The following is a 26526-nucleotide window of genomic DNA, read 5'->3' on the forward strand; positions in this document are numbered from 1 at the left end:
TGCTCAGTTTAAGTGAAAGCAATTAATAAAGGTATACAGTAAAGCAGGGAAAGAATGTATCCAGTTTGAAGCCTGGTCACATGCCAAACAGAAATCAAGTACATGCCAGAAGTGAGTTAAGAACAAGGGTTTCCTTTACGTGTATTTAAAAGACAGTAATGAAAATATAGAAGATACACTAAAGGAGAGAACACGTGACATGGATGTTTAGCACTGTTGTTTAAAAGTGCATCAAACTGTAATCAAAACAGAGGCTGAACTGAAGCAAGTAACTCTGGTGTTCAGAACAAGAACGATGCATGAAGCAGGCCATCTAACTTCTTGCTTTACTGTGTTGAATAGAAAAAAGCTGGCTGAAAATCTCCTGTTCCTCTGTAGGTTATAGTCAACATTCATAACACCAGGTCATGTAAAAATTGCACAAAGTCTGAAGGAAAAGATCTAAAATTTCAGTACATGCACAATTTTATTACATTGCAGTATTTGACAATGTATGCTATTCTTTGGGTATTCTGGATGGCCAAATGCACTTATATCTGTGTAAAAGCTGGAATTTTTTGAAGAAAACTGGAAGGCAGGAAAGCAAATGCAGCGTGTAAGATCAACGTCAGACCCAAGTCTTTTTGATCTTCTTTTTAGTGCTGCACTATTCTTCTGTAACTAGACAGACTTGCAAATATCAACAGGATAACAAGCCATCTTTCAAAAAAAAGAATTGTGCCATATTAATGAAGAACAATTTTAAATTAAATCCAGACATGTTTACAAATAATTGTTTTTTCCCCTCCCAAAGACCCCAAAATGTAACTTTCTTACACAGTGTTACTAGGAACTATACCAAATTATCACATTATCACTAACACACATCTTCATTCTCACAATCTTCTTGAGCTCTTCTTCCCTAATAATGAAGTAAATCCAATTAAAATACAGACTTTTGAAAGGTCACAAAGAATGCACAGCAAAGTTCTGATCTTCGCTTGATGACTCTAAATGTTCCTGATACATATCATACAGAAATACAAACTTCCAACAGAAAATCCAGTATATCACAAGACACAGATAGAAACAGAATAGCTGTTACAGTCATGCAGAAAACTATTGGCTTTCTGTAAGAACTGCACTTTGTTTAGTGTCCATTTTGACACTGGCATTCCAAGCAGTAATTGCAGTTCACAAAATACAATGGTCCAAAATGACTTTCAAACTGTGTTTCAATGTTAAGAACTCAAATAATAACAATGATACAAAATAAGATGAGGAAGGATAAAAACTAAAATATGTCCTACTAAAATACATTTTTCATATTATTATTTGAAATTATAATTTACAGAGTAAGCCACTAAACAGCAAAAACTGCAGCACCAATTCGAAGCTGTGTAAAATATAGCAAACATGGTTTAAGGGGGAATAAACACATCAAAACAGCAACTGGGTCCTAAGCACACACAACAGGAAAAATATCTTTAAATTCTAAAACATATTTTGAACAAACAACACAACTGCAATGCATCCTATTAAATAGTAGAAGGAATTTAATTAGACGTACCTTTTCTCTCTGTTTTCTGTGCAGGGATGGAAGATGTGGATGTAGGCAGTTTTGATAAAGTAGATGCTCCATTAGCATCAAAGGATTTCTTTGGCTGGTGATCAGATTGTAGAGAAAATGGACTAGGAGGAACAGTGCTTGGGGTAGCAGTTGGATGAACTACTGGTTTGATGGGATGCTGTACTGGAGTAGAACTACTGTGAGTCTCTGCTCTTGGCAGTCTGTAGTCTCTGTCATTGTGCCTGCTCGTTTGAGATAAAATATTCTGTGGGAGGATACTACTGGCGTCACTGGAATGCTTGTCTTCCACTTGTTTCAGGATTCCCCAAGTAACGGTGCAATAAGAAAAAAAAAGATTAAATTAGAAACTTGTCTAAGATTGCAGTGACTTTAATACAGCTGTACATCAACAACCAGAGCTGACTGAACTTCCTACAGTTAAAAAAAAAGCCTCAATATTTAGCATCCAAAAAGGCAAAATTTAATTTTACTCACTAACAAAATGCATTTTCTCTGATCTTTGTGTGATTTAAAGTTCTGGTTAAGCACTGTATTTTATTGAAAGGCTGCTCTATAACAAGTGTTACAGTCAAGTTAACTTTGGAAGTCCCCTAAAAAATCTAAACAAAAATCTATTATTTCCATCTTATATTTAGCGTGAAGAAACAGATTGTGCAATTTTTGTTTTGTTCACTGAAATCCTGAACATCCAGTATAATATGTTTCAAACTCAGCCTTCAAAGAATTCCACTTAAAGTCTCAAGTGCCACTACAGAGAATTTACTTTCAGTTGAATCAATTAAAGAAGACTATATAATAAATGAGTGACTAACCTGCATTTGTCACACAATTACAGACTTTTAAAATACACTACAAAGGGGCCATACCAAGTAAATATAGAGACATTATTTTTATTCTTAGATTTTCACCTGTCACAAAACACATTGTTACTGCAATATGCATGTCTGCTATCTTTTTCGTAGGATACAGTATGTATCAGCATATGCAGCATTTTTTCACCATACACAGAAAAACAGCCCTTAATACATCTCTGTCTTGTCAAGTCTCAAGCAAGGGCAGGGTAGGAAGGTCAGGAAGATTAATACTTTGTCTCCTCCCTTTAAATCACCCTGAGAACTATGCTACAAATTCACCCAAATTACATCAGCATACAGAAGGAATCTCATAGTACAACCATTTCTCAGAAAAACTTGACAAAGATTAAAGCTAGGTATCAGGAAAATAAAAACAAAACCAACAGAAATTTGTAGACCAGGAAAGGCTTTGCTAAGAATCTGGTAAAGATATCCTTTCAATAACATACACAAGCCCCCGAAAACCCTGATGATATAATCCATTAAATTATCATTTTCAGATGTGAAATCAGTTTTAGAAGAGACTTCTGCAACTCTATTAAGCTCAGAATATGACATTGATAGGTTTTAATGATCATAACAGTCCAACTACACCATAAACTGTGCAAGTTGTTTTAATAACTACCTATAACCAAATTAGGCAGTAAAAGCTGCTAAAAAAGAGTACCACCAAGTAAAGCATTAAGCAAGTGTTCCACTAGTAAAGGCTCAAAGTTATATGAAGAAAAAATATTTGGAAGAGCTGTCTGTGCTATTCACTTTGGACCTTTTTTATATAAAGGCAAGAAAAACGCTAAGGAAAGGAATTTTTAATATTGTTTAAGTTTGGAAAACAGCAATGCAAACCAGGCAAGAATATATTACTGTAAAAAAACCACATACTTCCACTGGCAAACCCACTGGCAGCTGTTGCCTGCATCACCTCTCTTCTGTAATCCCTATCTTTTGGAAAACTGTTAACTGACATCTTGCTTGCTTCTTTTTGTCTCTGCTCTCTGAAGAAGAGAAAACACAAGTTAAGCAAGAACTTATATTATCTAATAATATAAAACTTTCTATGGGTGAAGTTACACGAGATGAATTAAACTATACTAAAAGCTTCCTGCTACAGATGGGATAGGCAAAACTCCAGCCATTGCTACTAGTTCAGCTCAATAACATTAAAAAAACCAAACCAAACAAACAACAAACCAACCCCCAGAAAATCCCACCACAACGAAAAAAGCCAAAAAAACGAATCAACTACACTTCCCTTATCAAGGGATAAAATAGGTGCCAGAGGTCATGGTAAGGGTAGGAACACAGCAGACTTGGACCACAATTTTTTATAGCATTTAATCTATTAGATAAGCTCAATTGCTCTTAAATGAGCTTAAGAATATTTGTTCTTTATACACACACATATACCTTTCCAGCCACTCTTTTGGTTTTTCCCATTGTGAAACTTCTGTTCGGCAGTTGTAGTAGTATTTTTTGCCTGAAGAGCTGATGTGTTCAGACCAATCATCTGCAGAATCGTAAGCCTTTAAAATACAATGTTGGACAAAAGACTACCTGAGAATTTTAATATACCAATTTAAAAGCTTCTACCATTTTTAAAATTACTTGGCATCCTCATATGCACCCTAATCACTGCTTTACATTTACTCGAAATGTTTGTTTCATTTTGGTAGTTTAAAGATGTGACCACTACGCTCCTGTTGCATCCTGCAATAGTTTACTCTACTTTGATACCATCAACCCTGAAACAATCTAATACTATGTTTAGCAGGATACAATAATATCGATATTGATAACATTAGTTTCCTGCACTTTAAAACTTCCTAAAAATTATTAGCTTTTCAGAATTTTTCTAAACTTCAGAAATTTACCTATTTTCAGTGCCATTTTTAATAAACAGCATCTTAACTATTAAAACTAGCACATAAAGTGTCTGAAATTCACAATATGTAACGCATCTTAAGTAAGTAAAATCATACTCTCTTCTTTGCATCTACAAAGAACTTCATGGGAAACATTTCCCTCTATATTTACTTCATTTAAATAATCTGGTATTTTAAAATTCAAGACAAGTACCTCAAAGCTTTAATGATTATCAATTAGAATAATTCTACAACATATAACAACTGTGGCTTGGGTTTACAGACTATATAAAGACTGGTGCTGGAAAACTCAGTGAAGCAGGTAATTGTACATGTTGCCTGTTTTAGACAAATAGATGCAATACAGCATGTATGAACAGGTTGACACAGGGATGAATATCAACAGCAAATACTCACTGCATCAGACGTTTTGCTTGGATTATTGCTGGGATTAGAAGAATGTGAATTTGAACTATGAAGAGCACTGTGGTTATGTGAATTTTCTTGTGGAGAGTAACTGGTCCCTAAAGAAAAAAAGAAAGACTGTTCATCATGTATGTTTTAAAAGAAATCAACCATCTGTATTCTAAGAATGTGGAAAGGGAAAGGAGAGGGGAGAGGGCAAGTTTTCCACAGCATAGTTAAGATGCAGAAGTATTTCAGAACATACACATAATTCTTTTTCACACAGCATAAAGCTCACTTTGCCTTTCTAGTTACAATAATGCAGCATTTCCCTTCACTTGTCTTACCTTCAAACTACATTCCACTACAAACAAGTAGCCTTTATATTTTTTGATGGTTAGAGGAGTCCTTACAGAGCCATTCAGAAATTGAAAAGACATCTTCTCCTCAACATTAAGTCCAAAATACAGAAAAACAGGTTTTCAGTTCACTGGAGCAATGCTGCTTTCTTAATCTTTTTGAGGCTACTTATAACTGCTACTAGGGAAGTACTTCTATTTATGCATATAAATTACTTTACTGGCTCCTCAGTCTCTGCAATACAGATACTAACATCTAGAATACCAAAAGTACTATTTCTCAAACCACCACCTGCTTCTGGCCTCCCTAACACATTCTTCTCAAGGTAACACTTTTCTCCCTTGCCAGGAAACACCTTAACACAAAAGAACAGCTGGGAAATCAGGAGAGAATTCTGAACATCTCAACCCTCATTTCTAAACAAGTAAAAATCTCCTTCATTCTTCTTAATATGATTTCCTCTTCCTAAGTTTTAAAGGTTCACATAAGTCACACCAAACTAAGGAAAACCATTTTCATACGCATTTCAGGGAAAAAAACTTATTTATCCCAAATACAACACAGTCTCTGCCTTTTTATTCTTCTGCCTACTGAGAAGTATAATAATCTAAATACACAGGCAAAGTGCTTTGCAAATGGCAAAGACTGTATTTTACAGGCAACTACAATAAAGAACAGGCCACTGAGTGGACTGATAGGTGGGAGTTAATGTGCTGTCATTTTTTTTTTTTTCCCCACATCTTCTGAGAACCACATACAGAGAAGATGACTAAATGATAGATCACGGTGCAGAACGGGAGATGACAAAGCAAATTCTATCTTCTGAGCATTCTCACTACACAAGTATTGTCAAAAGAACTATTTCAAACCCATTCCTCCCTGCCTCTAACCCTGCAGGTTAGAAAAATGGCCCATCACAAAAGCAAAGAGGTACACCACGACTAATCTGTTTAGTACCCTACAAAGGCTGAAGGCTGAGTTGCACACAGGAGTTATTGCAGCCTGAATCATCAGTATCTCTGAACCTTTTCCTACACTATTTTGGCTAAAACCAGTAATAAAAAACAACGACAACACTCCAACCAAACCAACCAAAAACCCAACACAAAAAGTCTTGTCCTCCCACACAACCTTCCAGAAGTGCGACAGTTAGTCCTATGTCAAAAGTATCTTGCATGCTCAGACCCAGATGGAATGATTTATCATGGGGGTAACTTAAGCTTGTCAAACCAATACTTGCAACATCACATGCTTGTGATGCACATGAATAGCAACAAAAATTGAATTTTGTTGTGCATGACGTGACTTTACATGTTACATACATTAGAAAATTCCAGAATGTAGACTTTAATATATATTTATAAAAGCAGACATTTAATTCCCATAAATAAATGCAAGTAGCATATGATAATTACAAGACCGTACTCCTCAACCAGTTACACCAACAATTTTTTTTTTTTTAAACATTGATTATGGAGCAAGATGGCTGCTTAATGTTTCTTTATTAATAATTCTGTTAATAGTCTTTATTACTTAACTATATCTTTCCCAAACTCTACTAAGATAAAATGATTAAATTTTTTTCATGTATTTATGTACTTTGCTTAATGCAAATGCAGCTTAATGTTCATTTCTATAATGAGGTCAAATCATCTCCCTTTTTAAAGGAAAAAATAAGATTAAAATTTACCAGATGGCTTGTACAGTTTGATATTGGTCACTTCAAAACTTCAGAAAACACCAGTGTAGTAATTCACTGTAATCCCATATCATGGATTCAGTAACACTACTTTTTTCAGTGTACTCAGGATGCAGTTGGTGATTTTCAAATACTGTAGTGGTCTGAATACACCACTAAGTGAATCGCATTTTCCAAACATGAGAAAGAGCCAATGACATATGTATTAAATAAATAAAATACTTTAAATCCAACTGTATCCAACTCATAAACAAACTCCTCAGCTTTCAGCTCCTGCGTGGTCTAACAGCTCAGCAGCATCCCCCCACCATGCCACACTGTTCCCTGCCACCCTGGTTCCCAGCCCGGGTACTGAGTCATGAAGCACCTCCGAGCAGAGTATCAGAGCTGCTGCAGCAGTCACACCCACCTACAGCTGGCCCCAGATAGCAGAAACGCCCACTGTGCGGCAGTTTCTTCATAAGGAGCCCCTGGGCCTCTCCGCACTGAGCTGCAGTCCTCCCAGCAGACCCCCCAGGCTGCACATCCATGGGCTTGCCCTGAATCAGGCATCCTGTCCTACCTGGGCTGGCCTCAGCTGCATAAAAAATTCATCATGGCTGTTCTGGCAATAGCGATTGCTTCAGGTTGCCACGACAAGCTACATGGGCTTTTACAAGGGCCAACCATAAATACACATCAGATGGTTTCCAGAATAACTACACGGTGTAATTACAGGTGCAGGTTCACCCCCATTCCTCCATTTTATGCTATTACTGCTTTACATTTTGATCACTACTCAAACTTCAAGTGAATGATGTATGAAAAGGCTGCCAAACTGTTATTTGCTGTTGGGAAGCTTCCAAGATGGAAGCAGATGATGCTTTGGAGAGCAAGAGTTTTAGGTCCTTCATACAAATTAAGGGCTTAAAGATAATATATAAGCACTGAAACCGTATCACTAAACTAACCTTGCTGCCTCAGTATAAAAAAGGTACATACCTGCACAGCAGTTACTTAGAAATTCTGACAATCCAGGCAAGCAAGCATTGCCAGCTCAGGTTGCCAGGGAAAGTTGCTCAAGATCTTTAAAAGGCCAACAAATTAAAATGGTATGCAGAGAGCATCTGCAAGTGGAGGTCTTCCACTAAAACAAAGGAGGTTCATCTTACCAGCATGCTAGCTTTCATCATTAGCCAAGCCTAACCCTGAGCCATTTTAAGGTGGCTGTGACTTGCAATCAGCTCTGTCTCCCAGCTGCACTCCTGGCAAAGGAGATTGAGAACAGGATCACTAAGATTAGTCCATACCCTAGAAACAGGCCTGATAAGTTAGACAGCATGCAACTGTCCCTCAACGCAGACAGTTACAGCCCTTCTCACCCCTTCCTCTTACAATTAGATGTTCCTTACTAGTCCCGCTTTCTTCAAGAAAGAGGAATAAAAAGACTTGTTTTTAAAAGGTTTATTAGCATACCTAAAGATTTAGCAATTGCAAATATACATCTTTGATGCACCATAGGGAAATTCATACTGTGTTATAAATCCTTCAATTCAGTTACAGAACACCCCATGGAAATGGTTACTGCACCATCACTGTGATTTTCCTCAGCTTAATCATGATTTGGGGAAATTTTGTTACATCTGGAAAGAGCTACTTCTAACTGATGGAAGATGGCCAAGAAAAGCATCAGCACTACAGCTATATAAAACCGTAGTGGTGCAACTGCGTGAGCAGGCCTTCACCAGCCCTATCTCTAGTGATGAACAGGTCATAGTCAGGGTTAAACTATCTTCAAGTCTTCCAAATGAAAAAATCACATCTTCCTCACTAACACATGAAAGTGAGCAGAAAGCACAAAAAAGCATGGTTCTGGGAACCAAATCAAAAAAACAGGCTATGACTTAATGCCTACTACAGATCTGAGATTCTGCCACACCAAGACTCCCTAATGTTTTTGTAAGTAGTCTCCAGATCCCAAGTGCTGAATCCATGACAGTTTGAACAGCAACAAGGCTTCAACACTATGCTGGACTTGGAAAATAGATACAATGTAGGGTAAAATAAAAATATTCCATTTTGCAAAAGAGTCAAGTTTCTCTGGTAACTACCATTTTTAACTAATATCTCCATTAACACCACTTCAACTCTGTGAAATTAAGAGAACTTGAAATTCTGAGTTAGCTAAGGATCAGAGTGCTCTAATAAAGCAAATGATTTATCTCCCTTCTCCTCTGCCATCTTTCAAGAACCAGCTATAAAACTCATTACTTTCCAAAACCTATACTAGCAACTACAGTATCCATTTGTAACCAGTTAAAATAAATTTTCTTGCTGCTTGATTAGAAGAGTCAAATACATCTCTTTAACCTATTTAACTCTTTTTAGCTCGTAACATTATACAGTATCGTAAAATGTCCAACCAAAAGGCACAAATCAAAACATTGAGACACACTAGAGTTATTTTCAGAAGAGAATCTACAATCCAGATCAGTAAACAGTAAAAACATAAAATGCCATTTTTCATCATCTTCAAGCAAACACTGAGAAATTGGACAGTAAACAAGTTCACACACCTCCAGTCACATCCAAGATTTTAGCCAGGCACGAACAGTAAAATCACCATAGTTGCAGTAGTATGCTGTTGCACTATGAAATAGTTAACTTTATACAGTCCTATAGAGAGCATTTATATTTCCTTTTCAGTAAAATACCTTGTTAATATCCTAACTCTCCTTTTGTCCATAATAAAAGGTGTGAGTACCGAAAATACAAAGGAAAGTTTAGAAATGCTCACCAGCTGGGCAAGAAACATGATAAATGCTCCCCAAAAGTAATGAGTGCTGTACATGGAACTTAAAGAAATGCCCCCCTTCACTCCCTCCAAAGGGAACAGAGATCCAGGACAGGCTCTGGAAGAGTCTTCTGTGCCTAGAAACCAGGCATATGGAAAGAAACACTGGGCAGCTAAAAAGCAATGAAATTAATTCCACTTATTTCAAGATACTCTTCTATGACTCCACGTTCTACCTCTTAGCTAATATGGAATCAAATTAAACTAGAGACACTATTAGTACTATTGACACTATTGAACTTCCTCAATGGAACAGATACTGCCCAACTGACAGACATTAATTATTTGTTAAAACACAGAAAAGAAGAGCAACAAATCCTCTTTTGAATGAGGCCAAAATATTTTTTTTTCTATTTTATGGGGATAACTCATTAAGAACTGTTTATTTGTGAGAAGCCTAAGTTTAAAGTCTAAAATGTATTTCGACTAATATCTTTGTTACTTTGGTGAAAATCTTGGTGCAGAACACTTTCTGAAGTTCTGCATATGGAAGGAAAACGAGCAAAACACAATAGCAACAGAATATCCAATGCCTCAGCAATAACTGAACAAGCTATTGTGGCCATTTTTATTTGCCACATGTAAAAGCAATAGGACAAACCACAATTTTTCTTCACTGCATTTTTGTGTGGCCTGCTGTATTGAAATAAAATCTGGCAACTAAAAACATAAAATCGTGCAGTTTTTCTAGTAGAGCAATAGCCTTAGAGAACACACCAACTGTGCAGTAACACTTCCCAGAAACTTTTAACATACTAAGTTCAATGAACAGTGCTCTGCCAAAAGAAAGAAAATCTAGCCTGATCACTGTACTGCCCAATTATATATTCATTATGGGCACCAAAATAAATGTTTTATACAGTCAACAGTAGCTGTATGAACAAAAAAGCTTATAAAGCCTCATTTCCTTCCCTCTTCTCCTATCCTACTGAATCTCCTACCCAGGACAGCAGAGTCTATGCTTTTTTGTAATGTTTGATTCACAGGATACTTGTCTCAATGTAAAGAGGTTCTTATCTTTTTCTCCAAGTTACCCACTCACACAAAATGTCATGGAAATTAATAAAAAATGTGAGTATAAACAGACCAAGTGTCACACAAACACAAAGTGGGACAAATGACCAATTAGGGGTGAAAATTACACTTTAAATGTATGGTATCTTTTATAATAGAATTGTTCTTCTAAAATGGTAGTAAGCAAATGCCACCTCTACAAGGAAAAACCAGGAGCAGTAAACCAATTAAAGCCAAGAGATCATAATGTTTTACTAATGAAATACTCAAAGAATGCCAAGATATTACTGAATACTAAAGCAAGAAAAATTAGCTTCAAATGTTATCTTACACATTGCATAATGTAACGGTAGTTTGCTAATTTGCTGTCTTCTGCTTACATTTTAAATTACATCTGCTCAATTTAATTCAGAAACTGAAGTTTAATTTCAGGGCAAAAAATATAAACTGCTCTAGAAAGAAAACCAGTTATTTGTCCATCAAAAAGGAAAACAAAAGGCAGTAATAAAATAAATCAATCTTCTGAGTTCTCACGTAACAATCCAGTGACTTACTACTCCAGCAGCTAACAGGCAGACTGTTTTCCTAGGGACTAAACTCATATAACAGCTTGGGTTGTCCTCACTGGTAGAACAGACACGAACTTCTTTTTGTCCAACCAACCCCTTCTAATTTGCTCCTTTCCTTTTTACAGCAAAATACCTACATAAAACGTTGGTTGTTTTCCTCCCATCAGTTCATCTCCCAGTAGCAGTGAGAAATCACTTTTCAACTTACACATAACTTAGAAAAGGATCCAGTGACTTTCTGGAAGATCCAATAATCAAATGTCCCAAGTCAGATCCTTCAAAAACGCCTAAGGGTTGAAACATTAATTTCCACCACACTCTAGACTTTCCCACCCCCCACTGTTTTCTTGACATCCCTATCATTAAATATAAGAAAAAGAGAAGTAACTTCACCATCACTTGTAAAAATACTATTATTTCTTTCTGAAGAGCAGTATTTGAAAGAATTTGAAAGAATTCACCTGTTTCTCCTAAATTAAGGCAAGGTTCAACCAGCTCCTAAACTTTTCTGGTAAGAACACCTTAGAAAGACCCAACAGTTACTAAAGTAGATACTTCTAAAAAAATTGAAATCTACAAGTTGAATTTACATATATTAAGTACTACAGGTGGACAAGCAATTATTCAGATTTACATTTGCTATTTCCTCTATTTGGGTTCACATCACCTAATAAAATTTCTAGCAACATGCTCAACGTCTCTGAGGCACCTACTTTGTTTGAGATCAATCAACTTGGAAAAAGCAGCTTAAGCAATTTTTCCCATGGAAAATATAAAAAAATACCATGAACTTCAGAAACAGTCATATTCCTAACTCTCTACTTCAATACCCCAAAAGATCTCAGTATGTTCAATAAAAAACAAACTGCTGCCACATTATTGCTAATTACAGTGAATTTTAAAGTTTTTTTAATCTTGCAACACTTATTAATGTTAGCACATTTGTATTAAGTGGAGTGAGACATTCCTCTCACAAGAAGCTAGAAGCACTTGAGAATAAAGCCAAACGATGCTTTCCTTCTTGACAGTAGCTCAAAAACCATTTAGGTCACTAATACTTCTAATACTCTAAGAAAGTGCAAGAGAGGTTCTTCTGTCCTCAAATAAAAGCTTCATACAGAAAGGGGCTTCTTAATTATTATGGCATGCAAAATGAGAAATATTACAACTGACAGCCAGTGTGGATTAGCACAGCACATGGGCAATAAACTGAATTTCTCCCTTCCAAGCCCTCCCCAGCAACATAACAGGAAACTCAAATGAAGAGCTGCCGTCCCATGAGCATACTGTAACACAGTATTGAGATTCAAGTTTGGAAATGGAGGTCTAACAGCACCACAACAATTCACAATCCTACCTCAGCCAACAATATTTCCACATTCCTGATCAACTCAAGAGTAACCAGAAGACTGCTTCAGATCAGTCTAATGCCGCCTCGAAAGATAACAACTCTACTTCACGAACAGAACAAGAAAGGTGTGAAGAGGACATCAGGTTATGTCAAATAAAGTATTTTAAGGTTTTTAAACTGGGTCCTAAGTAGAAACTAACTTTACGGCTAAGTAACTTTCACTTTAATAGAAAACAGTGTGTGTAAAAGTGTACTCGGTATATGTCACAAAAAAGCATTTCACTTTTGTGAAATGCCCCGAGATGCCCTGAATCTCTCTGCAACAACTGAAACACATTAAATGTCAGTAGAGAATTCCACTTTTACAAAGTTTTTATCTCAAAACCCAAGCAACAGACTACATAGAAAACTCCAGACATTTCTAAAAAAAAAGGATGGGGCTTTGAGTAACCTCATCTAGTGGGAGGTGCCCCTGCCCATGCAGGTGAGTTGGAACTAGATTATCTTTAAGGGTCCTTCCAACCCAAAGCATTCTATGATTCTATGAATAGGCAAATGCTCACAGGCTTTCTGAAAATTAGGCTTAAGGGTTACTAAAACTGGATAAAAAAATCCCTCAACATTGTGAAGGGTGGGATGGGAGTCACAATTTTTTATTTTAATTCAAGGACCTTCACAAAGAACATAAATATATTGGAAGAAACACTTATGTTTAACAACATATACCTCGGTGATACAAAATGGATGTTGCTTAAGTGCAGACAATTTCTAAAAACTGGGTATTCCAATGTTTTAAGATTACAAACAGCACTGTAATACTATGAAGGACTGATACACCATAAACTGGTCATCACTGACAGAAATGTGAATAAAGTCAGGGGACACACAAAACATTTTCTGCTTACACAGAGGAAAAAAAAAAAAGCAGCAGCCAGAGAACAGCTCTGGGACTACTCATCCATTTTCTAGGTATCAACAGCACCAAATCAGTCATCCCACTCAGAAGCTCCACCAATTAATCAAGGTATGACAACTTATATCTCCCTGACAAAATCCACTGAGTAAAAAGTAAAACAAAGAAACAAGCCATGCTGTTTAGCAACTCTCAATTTTCTTTTTACACTTTGGGGATAGTTTATTGGGGACAAAGAACTTTAAGCAGAAGATTCTGTGAATGCAGTATTACTTACTAATTCATTTGCAGGTAAGTTTCCATTACTCTGTTTAAAATAAGGAAGATGAAGATGCAGCTCCTCATGACTGCATGTAGTGCTATGCAGTGACAGATGCTTGCAACCTTAATCCCATTTTAAAAGTTTCCTTCATTTCAATTGAGCATGTCACCATTCAGAATCAGCAACTCTTCAAGTACATGGTGTTGTAGAAAGATTAAAAAAGAAATCTCTCAGAAAACACTATCACAGCCCTGAAAAAGGCCAGTCTCAAATATAACTATCACACCTATATCCTTACTGAAAAGCTGTGGCAGAATCAATGCCTAAACACATTTTTTTTAAGAGGCAAGAAGAAAAAAGACATGATGTATCTCCCTCTTTAAATGTGTCTTTAAAATATTAACTGTAAGTCACAATTTCAGATTTGTATCTCAAGAGACATCAGCTATGGCTACCCTCCAAAGGCATGCAGAATTCTATTTCATTCAGTTCTCTGTTTATGGTGTAGGCTAACACAAGAAAGCCTTATTCGTCCTCCAGTTACTTAATAACCATACCTGACAAGAACCAAACTCTACTTCAATACGAGATCACTGCTTAGGTGCTATTAGTGTTTGCTAGTTGCAGAGAACTTAGCTTGTCTTATGAGATTACCACAACATCCTTGAAATGTTAATTAACTCATCACAAATGAGGAAAGAGAACTTGAAAGTATTTAGAAGCAGCAATTGCTCAATCCACTTTTAGAGAATAACCTGTGAAATGATTAGGCTTAAACAAACTATTCTTTCCGTTCAGGACATGCTATACAACATATGTATTTACTAAAGTATTCATAGGTAACATGTATCAGGATTTTAATTTTATGCTTATTTTATCTTCAACTGGGAATTGGTTTTTAAAATAAGAGGTGCTAGTAACATTCTGGAAAACAACCAGTCCAATCAATTTGGTCGAATAGAAGTTTTTAATTAAAAAAAAACAAACACAAAAGGACTGCTGTCCCAGGGCCCAAGGTGGAAGGGCAGAGGTGGGAAGCAAGGATCCACCTAAGAAATAATATATATAGTGTTGTGGTTTTAATATAACAGATTCACAGCCTTAGTTTCAGGCTGGACATTTAGCTTGGTTTAATATAGGTATTGTGCATTACGGTGTTTAGCAAAAGCACAGCAGCTGACAAGACAATTCTTCCTTCTTTCCATTAAGAAATTCTTAAATATACACTTAGACTTTCAACTGGTCTTTTCCTAGAATTTCCGCACTGGAGGAAAACACGCCTCTCCACAGAAGCCACAGCTATGTTTACAAAATGAAAATCTATGTTCTAAATGTCTGGTTGCTTAAGTGTTTCATTTTATTTCCTTAGTTAAGTAAACACTCTCAAAAGAACTACACAGAGGCTGCAGTATTTTGCCAATAAAAGAGGTTAACCTGACACTGCTTGAAGAGGATCATATTATTTCTTGTATTAAATCAAATGGAAATAGTATTCTTTCAAAAGAAAAGAGCAGTTTTGAAAATTAGATCTGTGTTAACCTGTCAGCAGCAGGTGTGTGAATGAGCAAACTACTCCATTACTTCACTAGAAGAGCTCTAACATCAGTGGGAGTTCATTCAATAGGGATGCCTGACATGAACGCACCACCATCCAGAAGAATGTAGTAATGTGAAATAAATGCAAGCAGAATAAATCAGTCAACTGCATTACCTAACCTGTACATAAGCACATTACCCCAATTTGTAGAGAAGAGTTTATGCACCCATGTGCAGCATCTTTAATTATATGCTTTAATAAAAAAAATTATTATTCAGGTTTTCTCCACATTTGGGAAGGAGTAAGTATGCTTGTAACATAATAAATGAGATGATCGGGACAGATCATAATTTCCTTTCTCCATTTTTGCTACTGATACATATTAATAATTTATTACTCTGTTGCTCTAGCAAACTCAGTAAAAAATCTACCCAGGAAAGTAGTGAAGCAGCCTGTTGCTTTGGAGGACATAAAACAGCATGACCTTTACAAAATCTAGGAAATCAAGGGAGAGGAAATCCATGTAACTGGGATGGAGCCATAAATACTGCTGCTTAAAAACATTTTCAGAAAGCCCAACATGCCTAAATATATCAGAATTCTATGATAATATGTTGAAATTCAGAATGTTTCTCGTCCAAAAAATAAGCTTAAAAAACAAAAAAATTAGTCTTACTAAGGATACTGAAATTGTTACAGCAACAGATGTAACAGGTTCAAAAAAGAAGCAGGAGGGATTTTTTGGAAAGTTTAACTATGCTGAGATCTCTTCCATAAGAATGTGCCAATACTGGCACTTTAACACAATAGAACAGTCTGAATCTAGTAAAGTCTAATATTAACATGCCCATTATTACACATGATTTTTCAAATTTTGCTTTCTTTTAACAAAAAGGCTGATCTTCAGATTCCTAGAATAAAAAGATTAAAGCGCACACTACTGTCAAAACCATAATCACTAAAATCTTCTCAAACCTTCAGATACAGTTACAAACTAAATTTGAACTTCCCACTTTACCAAAACAGGCCAAAAAATGCTCAAGTTTACACCAAAAATATAAATTATACAGTATATATAATATATATATTTGATATACAATAATATATATTTTATATGTAGTATATTTTAAAGTATTAGCTGATTACATTTTGTTTCTATGAAAATTTATCAGCATGCTCACAAGCTTTCCTCTGGTAGGCAGCTTCTCACACAAAACAACTGCACAGCATAACCACAGTACCAGTTTTGAAGTACACTTTTCAAGGGAAAATAGCAAGTAGTAGTAAATTCAAGATCCATGATATTTGGGATTAAACTAGCCATGTCAACTCTCAAAGTACGAAAGCGGTAGAAGGAGTTCCACGTTGTCACATGAGCTGGGCCCACAAAAAAACCCAAACCAACAACCCACACCAATTTTATAGTAGGAATTTCCTGAGCCACAAAACCATACACCTTCAACCACTGTCTCTTAAAACCAAAGGTAGGAACTGATCAAACTACATGCAGCTAACATTTTCTAACCAAATACATAAACATACAAAATTACATTTTCGAAGCATACAGCTTTTTCCTGCATTTAAAAAAAACCAAATATCACTAATATTTTTGAAAAAGGAAAATGTAATTTTACAAGTTTATTTTAAATTCCTTTATCTTTTCTTCCCAGTAAGAAAGTCCAACAACAATGACACTGCTGCTAGTATTAGTGGTTGTATCATCATTATAGTAATTATTATTCACAATTTAAAGTTACTGCAAAAAGGATGCCCTTATTATTATTATTATTCACAATTTAAGTAAAATTACTGAAAGAAAAAAAGGATGTGACCTTTCAATATTGGCTTATTTAAATAAAAGTGGTTTGCTCTTTATATAAGCAGAAGTAACTTAGTTTATCCTGCTTTTCATCTCATTCTGTAGCCACCTTAGTCTCCAAGACCAGATCTGTTTCTCAGATTCACAAAGCTGAAGCTAAGGACAAGGATCAGAAAAATGGGTAGCAAGGAACCAGATGACACTGTCAAGCCCTTGTCCTCTTTGCTTCCTTTATGGTAAAATGAATTACAATAAAAATATCCAGAAAGGTCATCAGACTTCATATGGAGACAAGAAAAAAAACCAAACAAACAAAACAATAAAAAACACTGACCACAGTTTCATTTGGTTAACTCCTTGTGTATCTTGATTTCATTATCTTATATATTTGAAAGCTGTCCTGACAAACACTATTTAAAGAAAAGCTTTGTCTACTAAATGTTACAAGTTCCTTCTGCCTATAACATGCCTCTGCAAGAAGTTCTGCAATACACAATTTCTGTTGAACAAAAACTTCTGTACCGGAATTGAGAATAAAATAGATTCTAAATCTGTTTAAATTCTCAGTACACAACCAAAAACCTGAACTAGTAAACAAGATGTGGTAACAGAACCAACAGGATTTTAAAAAACACGTTTTACATGTAACCCCATATATTGGTGGGACAAAAGAAAGATAATTTTAGCTTCAGGATTCTCTAAATTCACTTCACATTATCCTGCACAAACACAATCTAGATACAGTAACTTAAAGAGTACAGCATTTCTCTATCCCAAAAAGAAATCTTTATCTACAGAAGCTATCGGTTACTCTTCAACTTTCGTATTAACAAATTTAACTTTAAAAGCAAAGGTATGATGCGAGGTGGTGAGGGGGGAAGGGAAAGGCCTTACAAGTAACTCTAAGAAATGTGTCAGACAAGCACATGAACCTTTCTGTAACAAGTTCTTCGGGCAAAGAAAGCAAGAATTGTAAGAAGAAATTTATGTTCTGTCATATGCAAACTCTGCAAGTCTCAAACAGCAATGCCATTTCAAGATAATCAAGGTATGGTCCAACCAAATAAAGCTGTGTAGTTATGGCCAACAAACTAAAATCCAATCTGGTAAACACATACATTGGTGAAAAACATCAAAAGCCTGCATTAAAGCAGAAGTGTGCAATCATCTTTGAAGAAATACACTCTACATGCTAAGTCTGGTATAAACTGTAATGAACTCCAAATAAATTCTGAACAATTTACATGTCAAGACAGTTCAGAGATCAGATTGTCTAGATAATATTCAATCCTAAAAACTAAAAAATTAAAGTTCTTAGTATAGCTGCTCCATAAATAGTATGTGCTGATAAAGCACACAAAACTTGTAACTGTACCAGTGCATCTGGAAGTACTGAATTTTAACTGCAAATAGATCAGTCACCATTCTGCCTGACCCCACAACAGCACTCAAAACACATTGTTAATGACAAAAAAATAATCACACAGCACAATACAAAACACATTCACAGGTTCATAATCCTCACATGCCATGAGCCACGATCAACCACTTGGGGGAGGACAGGAAAGTCATCACAGGAATGCTACTTAGAAAGTTAATTTACAATATTTAATCCTTTTCAATATGAAGTCCACTAATCTACAACATTTAAACTAGGAATACTCACATTACTCTCTTACCTATCAGTGGACTTCTGACCAAATAGTTCAACTTTCTGCATTAAACCAACGTGAGATAATTGTCTTTTAAGTCATCCAGTCTCAAAACTCTCACTCCCACAAAAGTTACCACAATAAATCATTCGAGTTGTTACTAAGGGTAAAAATTGCCCAAAGTTTCTGTTTTCTGAAGATTTAGGTTAAGCTAACTGGATCTTGCCCTTTTGTTTGCTACATTCAAGAACTCATAAGTAAGGCATTGCTTTTGTCTGTAATTATTAATCAAATAAACCTCAAGTCTGAAGTCTCTCCTTCTAATGCATGACTTTGAACTGCAGTCATTTTCTTGCCTCTTCTCTGAAAACCTGCAGCTCTGCATACTTTCTGAACTGTGAGAATCAAAATAGCAACAGTATTCCAGTAGCTGTCACATTAGCACTACGAGGTAATCTCTCTAGTCCTACATGATATTCCTCTGATCCTGTAACCTTTCTGGCTAACACTGCACTCAGTATTTATGCTCTTAACTGTGCATGAGTTTTGTATCTGTTTTAAGAGTCATTGGTCTGCACAGTATCTACTTTCTGCAAAGTCTTACACTCCTTCCTGTTGTCTCCTTCCTGTGACTTTTTACACAGTGGACCACTTTTACACGCTCCTGTAAATTACCATTTAGTCTTATGCATAACTTCGCTAGCTCTGTATCACTGAACTAGTTTATTATTTGCCTTTCAGTAACAAGTTACTGGTAGGGTATGAAGGATCCTATGATTTCTTTTTTGTAGATAAAAGAAAATAATGTTATTACTTAGGCCCAAGAGCAAATCTATGCACATTTTAAAAAATTTTTTTAAGAAATCGTCTCATTTGATGATGACAAGTCTTACATTTTTGGCATCTATCAGATCTACAAAACATACAATGTAAACAGTGCTTCCTTAGTTAAAGATCTCAAAATACTTTACTCAGTGGCTAAGAACTACCAAGACAGGTCAGAGAAGTTAGTTGACATGTATCAGAAAATTAATGACAGAAGTGTTAACAGAAAAAAAGACCTCCTGAAGATTCCTGCTGCCCTTCAAAACACTGGAAATCTAGCTCTGGAAACTCATTGTTCGAATCTCTGACTGCCTTGCCCTTGTCACAAAGTACTTCAATACTGCATTACATCTCTCTTTTTTAGCGATGACAAAAGCAGGTTAGTAACATTTTTATCATACCTCTGCTGTAGAAAAGAAGTAAGTTACATTTAAAATTGGAGCAGAAAAAGATACAGCATTAAACTTCCACATACTGCTCCTTAGCAACTCTTCTCATTACAGTAGCCACAATAAGGAACAGAAAGAATGATTATCCCAGAGTACTGTGGAGTCTAATAAACAAAGCTATGTAGGCCTCTCATTTCCATTAATTTAAAACATAATATAACATTGCTGCATGCATGGAAATGTAAGTCAAGACCACAAAAGCTTACTAGACATCTCTTAACACATCTGATAAGAAGAGTGAATAGTGTCAGTCATCTGCTCGAAAATTTCTTCCCCCTTTCTAGTAACTTGGGAGGACAGACCTTCCAACTGGACGTTATTCCTGGATACAGCTCTAGTCTACTTCTAGTCAGTAGGCAAATACAATTTGTGCCGTAAAACATGCATTTCTTCACAAGCTTGAAAGTAGGGAAAAAAATTAAGAACTGTGCAAGAGGAAAAGGGGGGGATGCAAAAGTGTGTGTAGCAGAACTCCAGGCTATTTCATTGTTTGGGGTTTCTCTTTGCTGTTGGAAGTTCTGAGAAAAATTTCTGCAGCAGGTAAATAAGTAAATACTAAATTCAAGAGGTGTCTTTGTATAATTTAGGAAGTGTTTAAAATTTACAGGATCAGCAATTTGTTTTAGAAACTTACACTTCAGAAATTGATCCAATTTTGTTCCCTATATATTCATTACCAAACTTTCCACTTATTACAGATGCATGGATTTATAATTACTGTTTCACAAAGCACTTCCAACAAAAATGTCAATAAATTAAAATTTTTGCCTACACAATAATTCTAAGATTACTTCCCGCGCATACAGCTGCAGGCAGAAAGCTCTGATTTCAGAAAAGGGATAAAATACTCAGAAAAAAATCTGTGAAGTCACAATTGCTTTGGTTAGTATTTTTTCAACTGGCAAAAGCACTGAAGGGATACAGGTTCATATAAAAATCCAGATACGAATTCCCTGTGTGATTGGGCTTGTGCTTTCAAATGGAAAATCACATTAATAAAAAGGGAAACCCACCCAAAAATCTGTAAAACAACCAAAAGAAGCTCATTCGTTTACAAGTGAAATATTATTAGAATAAAGGAACAGCTAGTAAACTTCAGATACTTCTTCTAGGGTAGTTTTGTTGTTACAGTCTGGGAAGTCTGTTAAAGATCTTCAAGAAAGGAAACAATCTTCTAGTACTGAAGTTACAGCAGTGAACACCTGCAGTCAGGTACAACCAAGTTTGATGAACCCCTTCATAATTCAAGAGAAAACATTAAGAGGATAACAAATCTTACTCCACATAAAGAAATGCTTCTGTTTTTCAAAGGCTACATTTCACTCCAGAAAGGATTATTTTTTATACCATAACAAACTACTGACAAAGCATGTCTAGATAGAAGCATCAGTGTTGAGAACTACCTTCCACTGCCAGTACAATTATTTTTTCTTCTTACTAAAGAACTAAATAAGAAATAATTTATCTGTACATTGAGAGTTTTGTTTGTTTTTTTCCTGGAAGTGCCTATGAAATTGTATAAAAGCCTGACTTAATACATATATGTAGTTAAAACTTCAGGTCGAGTGCCATTAAGTCATTATTTTTCACAGTACAGTTACTACAGCATCGCTTCCTCTCTCAGACAAAAGAGAGGCAAAGTTTTCCAAGTTCTGCATAGTTTAAATGATACTTGACTTAAACAATACTTTACATAGAATAAATATAGAATATATATAGAATATAGAAACAGCAGGGAAACAAAATGTAAACTCTCATTAAACAGTACTTCTCTTCAAAAGCCAATGTGCTCCAGTGGTCAAAGAACTAACTTAAATCAAGGGCCATAAGAGAATACAGAGTAATCCCAGTAAAAAAAGCTACATCATTTACAAATTGCTCTTTTCTATGTCCTAGCAGCAAGCAGCTCATTTGAAACTAACAATTTTCATTGTTCCTTTTACCATCAGAAAAGCAACCCAAAAGTAAAAGTTTAATAGACTGCATATTCCATTTCTACAAAGTTAGAGGCTAGAATCACATGTTAAGAATGCTAGGTAAAAATCATTCCCTAAGCAAATTTTCAAAATATTGAAAATAGTATTTTCCCTTTTCTAAAACATAAAATAACTTACATACAGAAGCTTACCAGGTCTAGCTATTATTCTGACTTGCACATGTTATTATACTTACAATCCAAAACCTAAGTTTATGAGTTACTAAAGTACTTCAAGGTATCTATTTCCTTAAACAGATCAACCTTCTATTGATTTGGCCTAAAGGGAAACCTTCAGAGAATCTGTTTACAGATCTGAGGCTTATATGCTAGCAAATAAAATAAAGTAAGAACAGTAAGTGAAATTGGAAGTTCCCAACATCTAAGTCCTAACAGCAATGAATTTTGGGAAGTGGCTGCAACTTCCACTTCAGATAAAGTCTATTAATCCTTACTCTCAAAAGCTACACCAAATACTTAAACTTCATTACAAGAAACAGATGATCCCAGACACCTACATGCATAAAGATTTAATACCATCATATTAATATAATAATTCCTTCCTAGTACAAATAATTTAAAATTAGTTCTTTATAGCTTCCATCCTATGCTTTTTAAAAGCAAGCTTTGCAACTATTTTCCAAAAGCAATTTTGAACACCTAAACATAAAAATTTTAAAAGTACATGCAAGAGTTACATCCTTTTACTGTGACTGTATCATCACATACTTCCCAATTTCTCTTCTGTTAGAGATCCTCACAGCAGAGTAACAAAAACCAAAGCAGTGGCTATACAACTGATCTAGCAAAAACTCACTTCAGTAACATTGCCAAATATACTGAGTAAATGTAAAGCTGCTTTCTAAAATTTCTACACTTCTAAAGCAAACTTAAAATCACGCCCCCAACTGAAGGTACTCGTACCAGTGAGACTTGAAAGAAAGATTTTTATTAAAATTATAAAGCAACAGACATTTTTTTTAATCCAGAGAAAAGCTTCTTATAGGTGAATGGTCCCAAAAGCAACTGTGTTCATCTTAAAAAAATAAAAGCCACCTACCCCTGTTTCCTTTAGAGCCATCCAAATGTGGTGTGGGGTGTTCAAAGCATGCTTCATGGACAGCCTACTTATTTGTGATCAGACTTGTGTCATCCCAGCTTTGACCATACAGTCAGTTACAGTGAGGAAACAGTTTTCATAGTAATGAATAATTACTTTAACATTAACAGCAGCTAATACTAACTAGATAGAATCTATTCTAGCTTCTTCCTCAACCCTTTGCTATGCTTCATTACCTTCAGACTTCCCCCTTTTCACCTACCCTGCAATTTCCTCTTTCCAATGCACATTGCTCAGGCAGCTTCCAGTCTCTTGTACCTGCCCTAATGCCCAGTTTATTTCTGACTGCTGGTCAATGATCACACTAATTTAATCAGCAGTTATCCTCCTGTCCACCCCTACCACGAGGGTTGCTAAGACAGGAAAAAAAAGCTAACTCTCTGCTTCCAGCTGTTCACTGTCCCTTTGCTATGAGGACTCTGAACTTCAGGAACCACCAGAAACAAAGCAAGCCAACACTTGGTGACAGAAGCTGCCACCACTACTTTGACAGGAAGTAAGGATTTAAAATATTACATTTGGTCCCTAATAACAGTAGGATTTTGAATCTTCAAACTGTATCACAGTCAGTAACAGTGGGCATTGACAGTATTCTCAATTGCCAATTGAAAGAAATGCAGAAGAAACACATTCACAAATTCAGTTATAATTTGGAATTTAAATATCACAATATTTTATGCTGTGTACATTAATATTCTCCTTTTGCTATTTTAAACAATCCAGTAAGATTACGGAATGGAGCAAACATACAAAGTCCCTTAAACCTAAATGTGGCAAAACACTCAGTATCTTCTTCACAATAAGAAACAACTGAGTGCACATGGCTTAAGTAAACTAACTTTTTTTGCAGAGTTCTACTATGTATCTCAGTCAGTCATTCTGCTCCATACATTGAGAAGAAAAAAACCATCCTTTCCTACTTTTCTACTAAGAGTTACATTTTGCAATTTTTACTCCTACATAATACGCATTATCTCCCTTACTGCACTACCAAAGCTTCCCCTTTTGATCTGACCTCTTTGCTTTCCTGTACATCACCATCACATTTATGTATTTCAGAAGTTCTAGAAAGATCATCTGCACTCAGACTGTCCATCCTCAGGCATGAGAGCTCTCAAATCTTTGTACTTCCCTTTTTTGTTTAATGGAAACACTTTTCCACGTATAAAAGACCCTTCGTAATTCCATTCCTTGTAAACAATGCTAGCTTTAAGTCCCTGTTTGTTACTGTTAAGGAACTTCACACTTGAGTTGGTCTCGTAAGACCCCCTAATCTCTTCAAACTCCACACTTGCCTATAGCAGCTGACCTAGAAATAAGAGATGCACTGAGGGGGGTAGCTGTTCATTATGTTTTAAACACTTGTGTACAGAGACAATGTCCCCATGCACAAGGGCCTGAAAGCAAGAAGAAAGTTACCAGTTTTTTGATAGGCTAGATGTACAAGTACTCTTTGGAAACCAGGGATGTGACAAAAACTTGCAAGTACTCTACCATGTTTATTCCAAGGTAAACTTGGAAGTCTCTCCCCAGAGAAACAATCATCTCTGTTTGTAGTCTCTTTCCACAGAAACCATGCAGTAAGCAACTTTTAAAAATGCTTTGCTTGCACTGTGTCTGTATGGAGGGCTTACCCATAACACACATTTTAAAACCTTAATTGAAAGCAATTGAATTTCTTACCATGGATTACAGTTCTACAAACACAAAAGATTCTACTATGAGTATTACAAAAATAAGCTGCAACAACAAATACCTTTATACCAAAGGTATTCACAGGGGGAGATTCTACCATTTTTGAGTTATTAATTTTTACTCAATTTAATTACAGCTCTTACATTCTATATGTGTACACCTCAATCTTTAAATGACATTTACCCAGTTGTCTTTACCACAAAAAAAAAAGTGCACTAGTCATGACTAAAAGAATCCCTATCAGTATGCTACACCAGTGAATCTTGCAGTTTCACTTCAGAGCAAAAATCACTGAGAGATACATAGGAGTGACTTTTTAAATGCTGACTTGAAAGATTAGGATAATTCAGCTTTACGTTCAGCAGTAGTTCAGAAGTAAATACTGGAGATTTTTCAATGAGGTTCGTTTTGTTAAGTCCAGCTAGATCACAAGGCAGTAACACCTCTGCAGTAATTCCAAGTCAAGCACCACCAATTTAAAAAAAAATGAAATGCATAGCTAAAACAAAAAAAAAACAAACTCGAAAGACCCATGTTTTTATTCCCCCAGGAAGAGTATAAAAAGACAACAATCCAGAAAACTACAGCAGCAGCAAAGTCAATTAATACTCTTCAGTTGCATTTGGCCTTCAATGAATTTTTTTTCATTTTCCAGTGTGTCTGTAATCGCAAAACTAAGGGAATATTGCATCAATAACAGTATCTTAGCGTGATTCAATACAGAGAACATGGTAAATTATTAGATTATGTCTTTTGTGTATCAGCAATACGCAAATGTCCATAATACCATAGTATTTAATATACATTCTAACACCTACCTTCAATTCACACTGACAGAAAGATTTAGGCAATCAAGGTTGATATCTGCCTGCTCACATCTGCTCAGCTTTGGTTTACTACATACAACACACAGGATTTACCACCACTTTGGTTGTTTTGAATGTATTTTTTAAAGGTAAAAGTGAGGCAAAACGGACCTTATTAACAACACAAGAAAAAATAACTTATTTCCATTAAATAGTACAAATGTTCATCTTTTAAAACTAGCAATCTCCCTCAGACTGTTGAGGACTACTTCCCTCTCCTGTTCTATCAACAGATGATGTGCAAAGGACCACTTTCTGATCAGAATAAAGGACATTTTCCACTGTGTTAACAGCTTGGGGAAGGAGAACATACAGTGGGATAGTGTTACCACCACTTATAAAACTACAAATAATTCATCTTCTTTCACTGTTACCGTATACATCCATGCTTCAGGTCATTCCCTAACATACCCAGCTGGACTCAGGGACAATTTCAGAATGTCTTCTCTATCTTAAGAAGAACTCCAACACACAAATAAGCAAATATACTCCCCATGTAGAGCCTCATTCTCCATATGTTTTTACATGTGCATAACTCAACTAAATGTAGCTCCACTGAAGCAGAAAGCATTACTGACTGTAACAAAACTAAACAGTATTGTAGGAGTATGATGGACAAGTATCTTTGGACAGGCAAACAGGAAATACAGGACACCTCTGTGTCCTGGAGAGTAGCACAGAGCAGGAGCCTACTGGCCCTGCACATGCATTTAATTCTGAGAATAGTTTACTTTTGAATATTATCAGATATAATGAATACCCCTGTACTAAAAAAATATGTGCTTTTATATTCCTTCTACAAAATAATATCACATCATCAGTGGTCTACAGAGCCTCTGTATTAATTCAAAGAAGGAAAAACAAATAGGAAGTGTAAAAATACTCAGGTACCATAA

At 35.7% G+C, this 26526-nt stretch overlaps 1 protein-coding gene across 3 annotated transcripts in view; it reads right to left on the bottom strand.

Moving 5' to 3' along the window:
* WAC (WW domain containing adaptor with coiled-coil) overlaps positions 1–26526 on the bottom strand; it is a 61424-nt gene that overhangs the window by 31501 nt on the left and 3397 nt on the right. For all 3 annotated transcript variants that reach the window (XM_051609350.1, XM_051609349.1, XM_051609348.1), the window contains exons 4-7: positions 4704–4810; positions 3832–3947; positions 3307–3419; positions 1550–1858 (exon numbers count right to left, since the gene is read on the bottom strand). In XM_051609350.1, the coding sequence (XP_051465310.1) occupies positions 1550–1858; positions 3307–3419; positions 3832–3947; positions 4704–4810 (645 nt within the window). The remainder of the gene's footprint in view (positions 1–1549; positions 1859–3306; positions 3420–3831; positions 3948–4703; positions 4811–26526) is intronic.

This window comes from Apus apus, chromosome 2, assembly GCF_020740795.1.
Source record: "Apus apus isolate bApuApu2 chromosome 2, bApuApu2.pri.cur, whole genome shotgun sequence".
Lineage (NCBI taxonomy): Eukaryota > Metazoa > Chordata > Aves > Apodiformes > Apodidae > Apus > Apus apus.